Source organism: Chlamydotis macqueenii, chromosome 21, assembly GCF_036417535.1.
Source record: "Chlamydotis macqueenii isolate bChlMac1 chromosome 21, bChlMac1.mat, whole genome shotgun sequence".
Classification (NCBI taxonomy): Eukaryota; Metazoa; Chordata; class Aves; order Otidiformes; family Otididae; genus Chlamydotis; species Chlamydotis macqueenii.
In genome coordinates, this window is record NC_141576.1 from 2,017,711 (window position 1) to 2,035,476 (window position 17,766).

General features: G+C 41.3%; 1 protein-coding gene across 3 annotated transcripts in view; it reads left to right on the forward strand.

Annotated features, from left to right (window-relative positions):
• PANK4 (pantothenate kinase 4 (inactive)) overlaps nt 1–17,766 on the forward strand; it is a 25,868-nt gene continuing 8,102 nt past the window's right edge. Inside the window, exons 1-12 of one of the 3 annotated variants that reach the window (XM_086764723.1) lie at nt 1–208; nt 3,509–3,591; nt 4,401–4,609; nt 6,436–6,619; nt 7,169–7,261; nt 8,775–8,928; nt 9,659–9,840; nt 11,389–11,470; nt 12,611–12,711; nt 14,630–14,785; nt 15,684–15,796; nt 16,268–16,355. In XM_086764723.1, coding sequence (XP_086620849.1) covers nt 49–208; nt 3,509–3,591; nt 4,401–4,609; nt 6,436–6,619; nt 7,169–7,261; nt 8,775–8,928; nt 9,659–9,840; nt 11,389–11,470; nt 12,611–12,711; nt 14,630–14,785; nt 15,684–15,796; nt 16,268–16,355 — 1,605 coding nt within the window. In that variant the 5' untranslated portion in view covers nt 1–48. Of the gene's footprint in view, nt 209–3,508; nt 3,592–4,400; nt 4,610–5,594; nt 5,659–6,435; nt 6,620–7,168; nt 7,262–8,774; nt 8,929–9,658; nt 9,841–11,388; nt 11,471–12,610; nt 12,712–14,629; nt 14,786–15,683; nt 15,797–16,267; nt 16,356–17,766 lie in introns of those variants that run through there. The other 2 variants (XM_086764724.1, XM_086764725.1) reach the window with 2 other exon arrangements.

Below are 17,766 nucleotides of genomic sequence, written 5' to 3' on the forward strand. Positions count from 1 at the left end.
CCCACGCGCCCGCCTCGTTAGTATGCAGATGTATGCGCATACATTTGCATGCCGATGAGGCCAGGCGAGGAGTGGGTCGCGTTCAAAATGGCGGAGCGGGGCGGGCGAGGTAGCGGCGGTCACGGCAGTTTGGACAAGAGCATCACCCTCCCGCCCGACGAAATCTTTCGCAACCTGGAGAACGCCAAGCGCTTCGCCATAGACATCGGTAACCGGGGGTGGCGAGGGGAGCGGAGCGGCGGGAAGGGGGCGATGGTGGAGGAGCGGGCGGCGGCCTCGGCCCGTTGCGGGGACTCACCGGGGCCGGGCAGGCCGGGGGGGCCGCGGGGTACGCTGGGAAATGCAGTCCCCTGAGGCGGCGGGGCGGGCGCGGGCGGCGGGCCGTGCACTACAGCTACCGGTGGGTGCGGCGGCGGGGGGGCGGCGCGGAGCACGACGGGACCGGGAGTCCCGGCGGCGAAGGGCACTGCAAGGCCCAGCGTGCCGGCCGCGGCTGGTAACGGGCCGCGGAGGGAAGCGGGTTAGGGACAGCCTGGGGCTGCCCTTGGCAGGGGGAGGCGACCTCAGCGGGCCCGGGCGGCCGGCCCTGCCCGAAGGGGATCGGGGCCCGCGAACCGGGGCTACGCAGCGACCTGGGGCGAGGGGACGGTGCACCGGCGGCCCTAGGCCCGAGCGGGAAGCAACGCTGCGGATCCCCCACCCCACCCCGACCGACCCTAATACCTGGCCGCGGCGAGCTGGGCGCTGCCTGCGCCCCTCCGTGCTCCTGAAACGGGCCCTGAAGAAGAAAGAGGGCAGGGGGAAGCTGCTGTTCCGCCTGCCCCGGCAAAGCAGGGTGGCTGCAGAGATGGGTGGGTTTGGCTCGGGTCGGGGGCCTGTAACAGCAGCCAGCTGTGCTTGGTTCCTCAGTCACCCCCATGTCCTGTGCGTAAGCCCGAGAACACAACATTCCCAACAACACAGCATTCCCGAGCGTCCAACAGCCTGCCCCGGGGGGCAGATAGAATAATGCACAAAGTGACACCTGAGCACTGCAGCAAGGAACTGTGCTGGTGTGGGGGGCTGTGCTGGGACGCAGCTGAGCTAGGTCTGTTACCAAACTTCACCTGTGCGGGGATTACTGCTCATTCTGTGGGGGTCTGCAAAACCAAAAATGCCAGTCCACACATTTTTGCTTCTGTTTTGCAGTTCAGGTCAGTGGAACTGTTTACTAGGGAAGCCAGAAGAAAAATATTCTTCAGCCAGAGTACCATATGATACTAGTGCAAGCTTCCATTAGCCCTCTCGTTAACACTGCTCAGGGTAATGTAAGCTGAACATGTAGTGGGAATAATATATACACCATAGTGTATGATCTTGTCATATCATAAGTCTACTTCACTCCCTCAGAAGCTACTTGTTTCATGCCCATTAAAATAACAGCTGGACTTGGTCCTTTCTGTGGGTCAGAGTGGAATTAGAGTTATGGGATTAGTTACAAAGCCTAGTTACATGTCTCAGCTGGTGTTCTGGATGGATTTAAGTCTTAAAAACAGGGAGAGGAAGGAGAGAATGTTTAAAGCATAGCTTAGATACCTTTATCTGGTGATAAATTAATTGCTGAAACACCTGTGTTGTTATCAGTGTTGTACAAACAGTATGACATTCCAACACAAGCTTCACAATTCCTCTACTTGGAGATTCGGAAGGAAGTTTTTCCTCATAGCACAGAGCTACTGAGTTTAGTTTAAAAAAAAGAAAAGCAAACACCACAAAAGGTAAGAAAAAGCTCACCTTTAAGCACTGAGCTAGCAGAACAGGGTTTGGATTTTGTTTACAAGAAACTTCAAAGCATTAGCTAGTACACTGAAATAAGATCTGAGGTCAGGAAAGCTTTATTGCTTTTGTTACTGTGAATGTCTGTCAGTGATCACTCTTCAGTTCACCTCACTTGAATTTTCTGGAGAAAACCAGCTGTTTTTCTCTAGAGGTTCCAAAAGTTCTCTCATTTATTTGAGCACTATGGAAGAAATGAGAGGACTGTTATGAAGGCAAAGCTATAAGCACTAGCAGATTATTTTTCACTTGCCCATGCTGCATTTCTTGATTACACTTATTTATAAGGCAGCAGAGCATAGGGCCACTGCATTTAGCCATTATATTATGATCTAACATTGTCAGGTTTTTATTTGCTATTTTGGCTTTAATCTTAACCCAGTAGTTGGTCGTAACTACTGCCCGTCTTGAACACAACCTGTTCCGAGATGCATGGTAAACTTACTGAAAGGGGTCACGTGCCAAATCTTTGTCAAGAGGCAAATAATGCATGCAGACTTGAAATCAACTACACCTTAGGCCTACAGCACTGAGAGATATACCGCTCAACTGGCTTGTACTCCTGTTCTGAGAGCATGGATGCAAAGTTAGAACTGACTTTCTGTACAGGTGAGTGTGGTTATGGTCTGCAGCCCAGGGCACCTTTTATGCAGAGTTAAAATTAAGGGGTTTTCTCCAACAGCCAAAGCAGCCTAAAGGTTTTTGACGCAAACAGATCCCTTAATCAGATCCTAGTACTCACAAATGGTTGAAAAAGTATTTTTCTTTCTGAAGGAGAAAATAAAAGCTTGTTTTAACAAAAATAACCCAGCTTTGACAACATCCTTCAGGCTCAAATATCTACTTGATATCAGAAGCACCAGCAGGTACTGTGTTGTCCTAAGGAAAGTCAGTCAGTGCAGTTATTCAGTTTAACTTCAGAAATTGACTTTTGGAGGTCAGATGCAAAGACAGAACAGATAGGGCAAGTGGTTAAGTTCTGCTTCAAGATGAGAGTTGCCAGTTTTATTGTCTTGGTGCAAGCAGACTCAAGGCCTGAAGAGAAGAGCGTGATGAGGCTGGTCTGCTTGGACTTGCATGTTGGTAATGGCACTAACTGGTATGCTTGAGGAACATAATTCTAGGTGTTCTTTACCCTAAAGCCAAGAATAGTCTTGCAAAATAGTTACTCAGTAGAGTCATCTTCTAACCAGCTATGAATTTGTAGCTTGTCCTTGGAAGCAGGTTAAGAATATTTACTTGGGTGTTCCTGATGAAACACTTGGATTGTGCATATGGCATGCATTACTTCATTGTGGCAAACCTACTTACAAAATCATCTTATAAGCAGCAGATTTGGGGGTTTCTATAAAGAGTTTTCAAACAAGATAAGTAATATATGTGCTAGCCTAGCCAATTAAGAACTTCCACTTATTTCTGCTCATCTTCAGTCATTCCCACATCAGTTGGGCATAAGCTCAACTTGTGGAGCCACTCCCACAGGTAGTGCGTTCAGAATTTACCGTACCAAATCAGTTTCTAGGCAAGGTTTCTTTGGCTCACTGCATTGTGCATTTAGCTTAATTATATCTGGCTTCACCTGAGGAGATCTTAAAAACCAAAGAACTCTTAGGTAAAGCATACATAAACATAAGTTATATTGTTTGCTCTAAGGTGAGGCGTTAATCATAACTTGTCATCTTTTTATTAACAGGTGGTTCATTAACTAAGTTGGCTTATTATTCAACTGTGCAGCACAAAGTGGCAAGAGTGAGATCCTTTGATCATTCTGGAAAGGTGAGAATTGTATCATTAATCAGCTGCCTACAATTGACTCCTAAGAGTAAAATACTGCACTGTCTTCTCATAGTAGAATGGAAGTCTCATCTGAAGCCCATCTAGTAACCTGTTCTGTATAAAACTTCTTCTAGAACTTTCTTACAGTTTAAGTATGACCTTCTGTAATGTCTGTAACTCTGTCGCAACTGCAGCGTTTATTTTAGACACTCCTAGCGTGTACTGACACTTACAGCCATCCTTAGCATTTGTAGTGTCGCTCCTGTTAATAACCCTTTGCCATATTCCAGGGAAAAATCAGCCATTAGCATGGGTTTGGCAATTACTTTTGCTCTGCAAGCTTAATATAGCTCTAGATCTAAATTCACCGGTGATACATCGTACGTGTTCTCTTTACTGAAAGACTGATTGCAGGGCTTCAGAGTTGTGCAGCCCATGCCCAGGCAAATTCAATTACATTCCTTGCTGTCTTGGAAGTGCTTGTATTGCTGGTTAGTGCTTGAAATAGTTATTTTCTAGACAGATAAGTATGTTATTTTTGTAAAATAAGACCCTGTACAAGTATGTTTTATCATACAGAGATACTTCATGCATGTCTAATGCACAGGAGAATTGCTTATATGTGCAACTTAAGGAGAGCCAAGATTTGTTGAAACTGTATTCTTTGAAAGTAGCTTGGGACATTATATTTTTAATAGCATTAATAGTTTCAATGCAAAAGAAGCACAGGTATTGATGTTCAGTAGTTTAACATATAACCTTGTTTCTCAAGGATTTTGATCTATAAGAAGTTGTTTTCTCTTTTAAAGGACATAGAAAATGAACCCTTGTATGAAATATCAGTTCAGGAGGAGATTACAGCTCGACTTCACTTCATTAAATTTGAAAACACTTATATTGAAACGTGCCTAGATTTCATCAAAGACCATCTTGTCAATACAGAGACAAAAGTCATCAAAGCTACAGGTGGTGGTGCCTATAAATTCAAAGATCTTATTGAGAAGAAATTGGGGTTGAAGTAAGTGGAACTGTTTAAACATTATTATAAGAGCTTATTTTTTTCTTTGAGATTTTAGAAGGCTAACTTTCCATTTTGCCCATCTGCCCCACAAGATTGAAGCCATAGAATGTGCGCGTGCATCTTGGTCAGAGCAGGCAGAACCGACTTGTTAGTGAAGATGAGCTGCAAAAAGATAACTGTATCGCTAACTGCCAGGGTAGAGGTGCAGGAACAGAGCCAACAGACAGGAGCACAGGGTTCAGGAGAAAGGCAGTAAAAAGAGGAAAGCAGGGTATTATAGCTTTTTTTTTCTATAAAGGATCTAACTTGCACCTACTCCATTTTTAAGTTAAATTAGTCTGTATTGTGATTATGGTAATGGTTTTTACTTCTCACCTCTCAACTAGCACCATCTCAGTGATGGTATCCTAGCTCTCAGTAGCATGTTTTGGACATACTATTGAACTCTAACGAAGCAGAGATCCACAAACCTACAGTGGTATATAAAGTTAAGTAGTATTTGAAATAAAGTAGTAAGTAATTAGTAAATTCATTACTAACAAGAATTTTAATTGGGAATCCTTGATCAGCTACTGTGATGAGGGATGTTTAAGTGTGTCAGTCTTTCTGCTTAAAGTTTAAGGATAAAATCCACAAGGCAACTTTATTATTACAAGCCAAAACACTGCTGGCAAACACTTTTTTCCAAACTCTGTAGTTGCCTAGGTTCTCAAGTTAGAGTTGCAAAAGCTTCTGACACTTTTCCATGCATACTCAGAAAAAGAATAATTACTATGATATAGTAATTTACTATATAGCTCCTACCTAAACTTTCTGCAGAAGCACAGGCTTGCAGGAGATTAAAGGGCAGTCCCATGAATTTACAGCGTCATGAGTTTACCATGCAAACATCTTTATCAAACACCATATGCTAAAAAGCTGCTGTAAGTATAGATAAAAATGTCAGTAATTTACACCAATATAAAACATTACCTGATGTTACTGGGGAGACCATCAAGGCACCTCTCATGCTGGAATTCTGTGTAGTACATGCTTCAGTTCCTGAGGTACCTTGTTCCTCTTCTTTTATACTACCTTTTCAAATTAGTTTCTTCATCTGATAGGTAGGATTCTGCTAATGTTTTTTCAAACCAGCCTACATCAGTACCTTATTGGCTGTTACTAAGTGTCAATTAATCAAGATAAGGAGGCAATTCCCCCCTTTTCTCATGGGGTGCACCTGGCTTTGTGACTTTTTTTTTTTCATTTGGTCATGACGTGCTCAATTGGTCCACAGGCCCAAAAAGCAGCACCTTCTTATCCTGACAAGGCATTCTGTGTCGAGATGTACATTTGTGCTTTGTTTATGTATTCTCAACAAGTCTTATGATATTTCATGTAAGATATTTAGCGTATTTCATTTAATAAATTTACCATAGATCAGTAACAAGACATAGGATAAAGAAGTTTATGGAAGTCAGTAAGTGTTAGCTGATCATTCGTCTGATCTAAATTGTGTATCATGTTCCCAGACTGCATATGCAGGATGTGTACTGTTGTGAATCCTATTATTCCTGTGAGAAGTCTTTTTTTCCTGTATTTAGTAATCCCAGTAGTAGGCTCCTTGCAGTCACTTTAATCTGTCATAAAAGAGTGCTGAAATGCTGGGGGGGGACCTTTTTTCCCTTATTGACAAGAAAGGGGAAGAGAAAAATAGAAAACTACAGTGGGTTACTATCTCCTGTTTGTAAAGTCTTTAAAAACTAGTGTTCTAAAAGCACACTTGCTTTTCAGTAGGACTGTGACATTTACGTAAGGAGTTTTCTTCTCCCCCTTCCCCTCAGAGTAGATAAAGAAGATGTAATGACCTGCCTAATTAAAGGATGCAACTTCGTGCTAAGGAACATACCCCATGAAGTATTTGCATACCAGAAAGACTCAGATACAGAATTCCGATTTCAGACGAACCACCCAAATATTTTCCCGTATTTACTGGTGAATATTGGCTCTGGGGTTTCTATAGTGAAGGTGAGTGGTTGCTAAAATGTTTTGTGGTAGAATTTGAAACAGTGATCTGAAACTTCTTGCTTCTTTAGATTTCTGGTTGTTTGTTCTTGGGTAATACAAAGTTCAGAAAGAAAATAATCTTTTTTTTTTTAATTTCAATTTCTTGAATTTCTTCAATTTCTTATGGTTCACTACCGTAGTTTCTTGTTAATCACATTTAACTCTGTGTTTAGAGAAGTTGTTACAGTAACTGATGAGGACAAGGGCTGTCAGATCAGAGTTATTTTTAATATTTGTTTGTTTGTTTTGGTACACTGTTGAGGGGACCAAATTTTATGTCTGTATTTAGGATTATTGGCCAAGAATTAAATACAAAGATTTCAGAAACTGCTTGTAGTGTAAGTATGTGGAACATGAATCTCTGGAAACTTCTCACCTGATATTTACACAGTTAAATAGTTCCGCTTACAGTAATTCCACTGTTCAAAAAACCCCACATGCTCTCATATTTAACAGTGTTTATAGTTATAATCGGATTTTGTAGACAAATCTGCCTTGTTTTATTGACAGGTAGAAACAGAAGACAAATTTGAATGGATTGGAGGGAGCTCAATTGGAGGTGGAACCTTCTGGGGTCTTGGAGCACTGCTCACAAAAACAAAGGTATCGAAGTGTCAGTTTTAAGGGGAGTGGGATTAAATGAGGTGCGAAGAGGAAGCCTGAAGTCTTGGAATGCCTAACTTTTTGAGTAGGGAGAAATAGTTATTTTAAGTAATGTTTGTACAGGAAACCAGAAGTAAGTCCAACATTAGTGTACTAGAAGGTGAAAAAAAATGTCTGTCTCTTGGGGAGTTTTACCTTTTATTCAGAGTTTTCCTTTTTATTCAAAGCATTGCTGCCCTTGTGCAGAAACAGAACAGGGAGTTCTGCAACGCTCAGGGCAATTTTAATACTCTCCATTAGGTGCTTGCGGTCCTGTTAGATAACAAGGCTGAGCCCTTGACTTATGTTCGTATTTTCGACGCTTCTGATGCATAAAAGGAAGCTTTAAATGCAAAAAGATACTAGCAGAATATAGGGACAAAAATGGTAAGATGCTAACTGGTGGCAAATCGTAGTCCTGCTTGGAATGCAAGGATTTTGTCAACAAGGACAAATAATGTCTATAATGCAGAGAACAGCTTCCTCAAAGTGGCCTGTTAATTTTCTATACTCTATCTCAACATGAAATGCCTACCTTGTTCATGCAGTATTATCTGCAGAGAGCACCCAATTACTGCATGATGTCTGGGAGTAGAGAGGAGGAATTCTAACTCTGTTACACATTGCAGTTTCAGGGGTTTGTCCTTTAAATCCCAGGTTGGTAATCTGCCAGAATAAGGCCTGATTTAGTACTGCTCACCTAACTCAGATCTCAAATCATGCTGGTTTTTCCTGTCTCAAGGATCCACGTGGCTTAAATAGGTGTCCCTAAATGTCAACACTGTAGAAAAAGCTAGAATTACATACGCACCAAGTAAGAAAATGTCAAAGGGAAGATGCATACTTGCAGTGTTTTGTTTGATGCTTTTAAAATAGAAATCCTAGAACATGATAATGTCTGCTCTTAATTCTCTCTTGATTTTTGTAGAAGAAATTGAGGTTAACAGACTTAGAGATTAAGTATTGCTATAATGCAAATTGCATGCAAGTTTAATTTCAGGGACATTAAGTCTGCCTTTACTGGAGCAGAATTGCATTAGTCTTTTGGTTTTTAAACATTTTTTTCTTACGCCTTGAAGACATAATTCTGTTTGCTCTTAGTTACTGTGGTTTTGACTTCATTCCAAGACAAGAGATGCATCAGGCTTCTGACTATTTTGTATGTGCTGATCCATCTCTAGTTTTCAGGGGAAATTCAACAAATTGTTTGCAGATAACTGCAGATGACTGAAGAGGGCGGTTGTGCTTTTTGTCAGTAAAGCAGCTCCCTTTAAGATCAGGCTGTCTGATAAGATATGGATGCTGGATATGTCCCTGTAATTAGAAATCACGTATCTTTTGCTGGCAGGGTTGATTCTAAGACAAGCCAAACCCCCTGCTTTTGGTCAGTAAAGGTGCTGCAAAAATCTGGGTTTATGAGCAAGGCTTTTTGGCTGTCCAGGAAAGCTAGAGTAACTCTGCTTCTCATCCTCAGAAATTTGATGAATTGCTGCAACTGGCTTCAAAGGGACAGCACACAAATGTAGACATGCTGGTGAAAGATGTGTATGGAGGCGCCTACCAGACCCTGGGGCTAAGTGGAAATCTGATAGCTAGCAGCTTCGGGAAGTCTACTACAGCAGATAAAGGTATTGGTGTATAAATATCTACCCAGGATTACACTTAATACTTTATATTGCCTCATGGCATGGATTTGCTCCTTGTGCTAGCTTCCTGTGAACACTTAAGTGGATGGAAAAATCGTTGCCAGCTTCACCAGTATAAACATACCTTGCCTGATGCATCTCCCTGTGTTACGCGTGCTGGGCTGAGAGGGGACAGGGAGCACTGCTTGAGTTGCTGCCGTTATTTGGAGGAGTTGTTTGAAACTATTGAGAAGTGCAGCCATCTCCTCTGGCCCCTGGAAATCTGATGCGTGTAACGATCTACCAAGTAGAGCTGGAAAATAATCACCAGTCCTTTTCATGATCTTGCCTATGTGTGTTTTGCCTGCACAATATTTTATTGATTAAAAAATATTATATAGTAGTGCCTTACAAGCAGGCATTCACATTGCCGGTGTGGGATTGAGTAGGTCTAGGCAAACAAGAAAAATAGGTGTTTAGTTAGCCCCATGTTAATCCATTCCTGTGGAAATGCATGTGGCTTTCTCGGTCCAGAAAAGGACCTGTGGCAGTGATTTACTATAACTTGCAGTTTTACTTGCAGCATTGTAGTAAAACGCTTGCAGTGCATCTCAGATCAAGACAAATGGATGAACCGTCATCTTTCCTCCAGCTGTAGGCTGTTAGAAAAATACAGTCCGTCTGAGCATTCTTCAGCTGTGTTTAATTTGGCTTACCATTTCTTTCCTTTAAGAATTTTCCAAGGAAGATATGGCAAAAAGTTTACTACATATGATCAGCAATGACATTGGTCAGCTCGCCTGCCTCTATGCCAAACTCCATAACTTAGATAAAATCTATTTTGGAGGATTCTTTATTCGGGGTCACCCTGTTACCATGCGCACAATAACCTACAGCATCAACTTCTTCTCCAAGGTAATGGAAACAGAGATTTCCTAATAGCAAATTCACATGTTTAGTTATCTTTCTAGGTTGTTGGGAGACGTTGATAAATGAATTTGCACATGAAGTAAACTTAGAGGGCTGCTGTTTAGGTAGGTAAGGCAGGGCTATAAAGATCTTTTGTGGGAAGGGTAAAATAAATGTGAATTCTCTAGAAGTTCTGTCTGGCCTCTCTTTCTCTCTCTCCCCCTCCCTCCCTCTCTCTTTTTCTTTATTATTTTTTTTTGATTGACAGTCTGTCTTATAGCTGCCAAGTAACGAGTTTTCACTATTTTCTTAGATAGTTATCATTGTTATTCAATTCCTCTTGCTGACTTGCATCTATTTCTTTTCACCCCCTAGGCTATGCAATGTGGGATTGTTCTGCTGAGATAGGTAGCAGTTGGGATCAGAGGGTTTTTTTGTGGTTTGCTTGTTGTTAAAAAAGAAGAAAAAAAACGAAACCCAAAAAACAACTTAGCTGTAGTTCTTAGCAGGTTTTAAAGCTGTGGAAAATACTGAAGATTTTTCACTAGAAAAACAGTCAAGTCCAAAAACTCACTTAACTGTTGTTACAGGTAGATTAGTTCCTGCACTTTTGCAATTTTATAGAATAGGTGACACTTTTTTTTTTTTCTTATCTCGGTGCTTCAGGCAAGAGACCCTTGTATGCTGCTCCCCCCTCCCCATTTATTTCATCATCACAGTCCCTTTCTGTAAAATTTTGTTGGGTTTCAAGAAAACTATTGCAAAACTACGGCTTTAGATTCGTGCAAGAACAGCTTTATCAGTGATTCAAATTGAAATCTCCCTGTGAATCGTAGCTGATCTTTTCTTGTGGCTTACCTGAGTGTTAATTTTTCTGATAGCCGCTGCCGCAGCCGTAGCTGATTTGCCTTTAGAGAAGGCAGCGTCTCGTCCAGCCCTGCCTGGGGAAGCTGAGGGACCCTGGTGCTGGGATGGAGGCTGTTATTCTCCCTAGCAGTCGTGTATTACAGTAACAATTCAACTGACTGATTTGATGGGGGAAATGCTTGCCTATGGATAATATACAGAGTGTCTGTATGTTGTTGAATGTTAAACAGCAGTGTAATGACATAAAGATAACAAGCAGTGTCGTGAATGTGTTGGACACGCGGTGGCACACGCTTTTGTTGACCTAGAAATCAGATGACCTTGTATTTCCCGCCTGTTCAAGCAAGAGGAGTTGAATATTCCTGGAATGATGCAGTGGTCTTTTCCAGTGAAGGCACTGGCTTCCCTCTGCTTCTGTGGTTGTGCAGGCTTAGAATACACACTACTGCTGCATGTGACTTTTTTTCCCCGGCTGTTTAATAATTGTGGAATGATGTCTGTAGGCAGCTCCTCCTGAAGCTGTGTTTCAGAAGCACCATTAAAGTAACTGAATGTGTTAGATTGTAGCACAAGCTAATATTACCATCTTCTAGTTGTTTCTATTAAATTAAAGTGTAAAACTAGTGACGAAGAAGTACATACTAGCCATCAGGGACCATCCAATTGCAATGTTTCATATTGTGGCAGGGAGAGGTTCAGGCATTGTTCCTGAGACATGAAGGCTACCTGGGAGCCATTGGGGCATTTTTAAAAGGAGCTGAACAAGACAGTAAGTACAGCACTGCTATGTTCTGTATATGCTGTGTTCTGAAATGTCAGTGTAATGTCCAAGTTTCTCTTAAGAGGCTGCATGTAAGTCGTTGCCTAAATAAATACATTTGGCACTAATAAACACAGATGCTGGGCTTGAGTTTTATATATTCTGGCAGGGACATCTTAATTTCTCACTGTTTTTCCGGCTCACCTTTGAGAAGCCAGCAGGATTTGGCTCTTCTCTTTTCTGCATTTCTGCAAAGAGCACTCATGACTAAATCAAACTGGGGAAATGTGGTTTCTGAGAGCTTTCCCCTCTTTAATAAGAGACCAGCTTCTGAATTCAGTTAATGTACTGAGGAAGACCAGCATCTCAAAACTTTGTTCGTTTGAGAGTGAAAAGCCTCACAAACTTTTATGAAGGATGAGACAATTCTGTCCAGCATTCTTTGGGTATAGGGTGCTTTGGTTGAATCCTGCCATTTTTATTTTCTTTTTTTTGTATTGTTAATGTACTAGCAAGCCATTCGGCATCTTAGTTATAGGGGAACAGACAGTGATGTTAATGGTACGTGGTTTTAGTAAATATCAAATATGCCTCAGAATAATGGATGTGGGGTTCTTTTCATACCCATTTTAAAGATATGGGCAAGGAACCAGCTACTGAGGAATTAAAGACATTGTTTCTGCAGCATGTACTGTACATCTGAACTTGATTAAACTTTTTCTCAAATAAAAAAAAATCTAGAAGTAACTTTAGTATTTATATGAAACTTACGTTATGCTTTAGGAGTTTTGGAATTATATTTTCTTAATAACGGATCTAGATTTCAAAGTAAGAAGTTGTCTCTGTGATCACTGATAGGGCTTTGAAGGCATGCTGGTTATAGTCCTTTAATGACCAAAAAAAAAGAATTTTAGAACTTCATCTTATGTCTCATTCAGGCTGAAGCTCTTTAGTGCTAGGTAATTCACTGAGTGGTTAAAACATTTCTTTTGGGGGCAGAGGTAAAAGTTATGCTTATTTATAAAGACAAGGGAAAATGGCTTTTGTAGTGAAGCAGCTTCTCTGAAGGGATGCTATCTCTAGACTCACACATGGGAGTATTTTCAGTTTTATTTTCAGATTATGTGTGTCTGTCTTTCTCTTTTCTAGATCCAAATCAGTATAGCTGGGGAGAGAATTATGCTGGGAGTTCTGGTCTTATGAGCACATCACCCGATGTTTACCCTATGCAGAGAACAAGGAGTGGTACAGTATGTGGTTGTCTTTTCTAGAACCGAGTGCCTTCCCTTAGTAATGGTGATCTGAAAATCGATGATTATTCCCAAGCTAGTTGCTTCTTGCCCCTGGGACTCCTGCTTACCAAAAGAAGTGACTAACGTGGTATCTTGTGTCGTGTGTGATGTTGTCTTGTGTCCTGTGTGATGGTTTGATTTAATGTTTCATAAAAACAGGTTGTGGCTGCTACTTTGCCTTACTCTCCTTCGCCAAAGTGGTGGGGGGAAACACTCACCTGTTATCCTTTCTCTGAAGTAGCTGGATTTTGCTACAGTTGAAATATTATGCTTCAGAATTTTGAATCTGATGTTCCACTGTCTTTAAGCAGCGTTTATTTACTTCCTGTGAGAAGAGAAATATGTAATTGGACAGAAGAGCAGGAGCCCAGTCATCTCTTAAATACACTGACAATAGAGTAATTCCGATTTGACAGTGAAGCTAGCATACAGTAAGCAATCAGAAAATACCTTAAGGTTCTTAAAATATTCCAACACTGCATCTACTGAAGTGCTTTTGGAAAGAAGCTAGAATAGTAGAGCTCATTGTGTTTTACTGTCTTTTACCGGTCCGCATGCCAGTGTTTTTCATGTTGAATTATTTTAAATTTCTCCATTGTTGATTTATCTCCTCCCAGTTTTCAGGAATTACTTTACTACGCTGTCTATAGGGTGCAGGGGGGAGGAGAAGGTATTGGCTTTGTCAGTTGTCTTCTCTTGGTTGCTAGGCTTTTGTAGGCCTGAAGAGGAGGTGCAGAACTCTTACTGAATGGTTTCCCAGACCAAACCTTAACATAAGTCCACCATGAGCTGCAGATTATGGATTTTGTGGGTTGTGCCTATATAAAAAAAAAAAGTAATTTAAAGCTCTGCCATAACTGAAATTATTCTAATGAAATTGTGGATTGCAGATATGACTGAAAAATAATAATGTGATCCTTCCCAATCATAAAACATATGACAGGTTTTTTTAAAAAGTATTTATGCAGATCTAATGATCTCCTGTTGTTTGTCAGCCCTTTAATCTGTGAAAAGACTTATTTTTTTTTTCCATGCTGGCAGTGATACAGAAGTCTCAAACCAGCTGTAACGTGCTGTCCACAGTTTCTCCATTTTGAATTCTTCTGTCACTTGGCACTCTCCTTGTTCACATGAAGTGACATCTCTTTGCAACAATCGTAGTTCAGAAATATCCAATTTCAGCAGTGACATTAATACCAAAGACAGTCTTTCTATAGCAACCACTTTGGTTTATGTACACAAAGTCTTGTTACGTTGTGGGCTTTCCTTTACTTAGTCTGAACGTTTCTAGGCCATGCAGTGTTTGCAAAGGCAATGCGATTAGATCGTTCCATAAAATGAAGATAAATGTGCACAGGTTTTTTTAGACACAAGATATAAGGTACACTTTGTGCAGAGCTGTGTAACTATACATATTTCATGTGAATTTAATCTCTATCCTTAGAAATTTGGTCCCAAGGTTCATTTTCACAAGCTGTAAGGAAAAGTTTTGGAGACTTGATCAGGATTCTAAACAGAAGTTGTAAAGCAGCACAGCAAAGTTCCTTTACAAAGAAGCCTGTGCTCAGCAATTTTTGCTCATGTCTTTGAGTCTGATAGCCCGGCAGATTTGACAGTACTGGGGAGGAAGGAAAGGAAAATAATAAAAATAGGGGGCCTGTAGTAAGTTTTCAACATGAAACCTGGTAATCTCTGTGATAGGGTGGTCATGGATAAATAATCCATGCAGGGGAGTGGATTATTTATGATGGCATATGCTCTGATATAGTTGTCAGTCTGAACTGTGGATGGACTTCTGTAGCCCTTGTAGTAGTTTCATTTGTTATGAATCAACTTCTGCGTAAGTTCTAATAAATCTCTTTCATTTTGCACTTAGTTTGACATGCTTGAAATGGATCGGTTGGAGAGACCGCTTGTTAACCTGCCGCTGCTGAAAGACCCATCAACCTATATTCCGGACACTGTTGACCTCACAGATGACGCCATGGCCAGAAAATACTGGCTCACCTGTTTTGAGGAGGCGCTGGATGGGGTAAATGTCACAAACCGGCCGTATGTATGAATGATGTAGGTATTTAGCAAACAGATCTGTGGACCAATGTGTTTACCTTGCAAAACATACCTGCTGCGTCCAACCTGTTACGTGTAAGCGCAGTTCCTCTTTCCCCTGTTAGCAGAGGCATCTGACTTTGTCCAGGTCTCCAAAGGAAGTGCTTGGTACCTTCAAAGGCAGAAGTATTCTTCTCCTGTGGTGCTGGCAGGCAGGGTGGTTATACAGTTGAAGTCCAAAAAGGCAAAGGCCAAAGATCCTTGCATTGCTCTTACTCTTGGGAGCAGTCCTACTGACTTACCGCTACTTTTGTGTTCGACCAGCATGAGTTAATCAGCCACGAATTGTTTTTTTCTGCACTGTGAAACTGACTCAGTCAGTGCATGCTGGTATTTAAGAGCTACGTATATTTAGTAAGCAAATCCAGTTCCTCCTGAGTCTGTGTCAGGAGGAGAATTGCTGGAAAGAGCACAGAGGCAACACATTGGCTTGACCTTTCTGTGCTAAAGTAAAAAAAGAACATAAGGGATTGATGTGGACTTAAATTTATGCTTGTTCCTTCTTTATGTGGATGTGTGGGAGGGAGTTGTTATTTTTTTTTCCCCTTCCTGTAAGTAGTTAGAACTTGTATTTCATTTCTGAAAGTACAGTGTTGAAAATAAACTTTAAATCTTTGGGGAAGAGCAGAGGGATTTAGAATTATTCTTTGGTGGCTGGAGTAAAGGAAAGCTGGAAGATACTGTGTGGGAGGGACTAGATAGCATGCAGGCACTGAACGGTGTAGCAGATGGAGGGGTTACATTTCAGACTGAACTTCAGATCAGTTACATGGAGGAAGAATTTGTTTGGTGACTTCAGTCTTGCCTCACTTCTCTACCAGGTGGCAAAGCGTGCTGCAGCCAGTCAACCAGACTCCGTTGATGCACTGGAGAGAGCTGAAAAGTTCCGACAGAAATACTGGAATAAGCTCCAGACGCTCAGGCAGCAGCCTTTGTAAGTGTCTTTATTTTCCCTTTTTCATCACTTGCTGCTTCTGTTGAGCAGAGCAAATTAAAAACTAACTAAAAGCTTATTAGGCTATGAAGTAGAGCAACTGAAAGCTAAGTAGGCTGAAGGCTATAGCACGTTGATGTGCCAGACATCAGGTCCTCTGCATAGAACTTTTGGATCTAATATATTGGAATTTAACAGAAAAATTGTATCTCAGCAGAAAAATTAGTATTCAAAATTATTACATGGTTATTAAAAATGGTCTGTCATTGCTCTGAACACTTTCCCTCTGTGTTTAAATAAACTATATAGTAGATTTGCCATTTAGAGACAGTGTTTAGCACAAGTGGCACGTAAATACTTTTAACTCATATGCTTGTGTGACGTGCTATGACTTGCAGAGGAAACAGAAGAGAAAATAACTTTCTTCTGTTTGAAGTAGTTGATTTTTTTTTTTCTTTTCCCTGTTTAAAGTGCATATGGTACCTTAACAGTTAGAAGTCTTTTGGATACAAGGGAACACTGTTTAAACGAGTTCAATTTTCCGGATCCCTATTCAAAGGTAAGTTGTTCTTGCTTTACAGGGTGGACTACATGTAAGTTTGAGACATTTTTTCCTTACTCTGAAACTGGTATAAGTGATGGCATGTGGGGGAGGGATTAGTAACCAGCTACCCCGCAGCAGTTTTAACCAGCTGGTGGTTGTCACTGAGGAGAAACAGCAGTGAGTAATGGGATATAACGCCTTTGACCTCTAACGTGCTCGTGGGGAGGATAATGCTGACCAAAAATATTAGCAGCTGCAATTGTCTGGTACTGCAGAGAAGTGAATTGATGGTGTCAGTCCTGTTCCTCAGTGCACATCAGATTGTGACTTACTCCTTCAGCGAGGAGATGTTTCCTTAGTTTAGAAATGAGGAAACTGCATGGAGAAGCCTGCGCTTCTGATTATGGGGTGCTTCACAAGTGACCTGAGAATTCCAATTTTGAGGACAGTCGGTTTATTTCCCTTTGTTCGTAGGCTCCTGCTGCCATCTGACAGACTTCAGGAATTTTTTCTTTTTTTTTCTGTCCTCATTCTCATAATTCTCTTCATGGTGTAGAAACAATTTTCAAATTTAAAAAAAGCTATGTGTAGCTATGCAAGTACCTTCCAATGAATGTGAGCTGCAGACAGTTGTAAAAGACACTCGGCATTGTTATCTTGTAGAGCAGTTAACAATCTCAACAGCTCCATGCTAAAGTCACCAGTGCTATGAACTCGCGTTTCTGTGTCCTTTAACTGCCTTCAAGAGTGTGTTCTCTTCTTTCCTGCCGCCCCCCCCGAAGGAAAGAAAAGGAAAGGGGGGGGTGTTCATAAACAGATAGTTATCCTCCCCCACCTCATCACGTTCAAAAAAGGCCTGAAAAAACCCCAGCCCTTCACACGTTCCCTTCCTTGCTGAGGCAGTCTGTCCTTAAACAACACTGTGCTCCTTTCCTACCTGTTGTCTCTGGATTAACTTACTGCTATGCTGTTGAAGGATTCTTGACTACTTGTTGTAATTTTTGAGAGACTCAGCAGAGCTGAGTTGCAGTGTATACAAATGCACAACCTCTATCTCTCAAAAATACTTGTTGCCGCTGTGCAGCTGTTAACTCTTTGTATTTTATTCTGTAACGTAATAGGGTTGGGGGAGAGGTTATGTGAAGTCAGTATTTCTCAGAAAGAACTTTCTGTAGGTCTGGTCCTCCCCACTTGTCTGTGTGGACATATAAATAATAACAACACCAGTGTCTGGTTAGAGACTTCTTTTCTGACTGTTGATATATTTCTACAAAATACATAGAAGGTTCTCTCTAGCTGTGTTGTCAGATGTTACATTCCCTCCAAGAAAGCAGTGAAAAAAGAGGTGAGGTGGCTTTTACTTATGTTTGCTTTTCAGTAATTCAGACAAGAGATTGCCAAGAAGAGCTCTTGATGGTACCCAGTA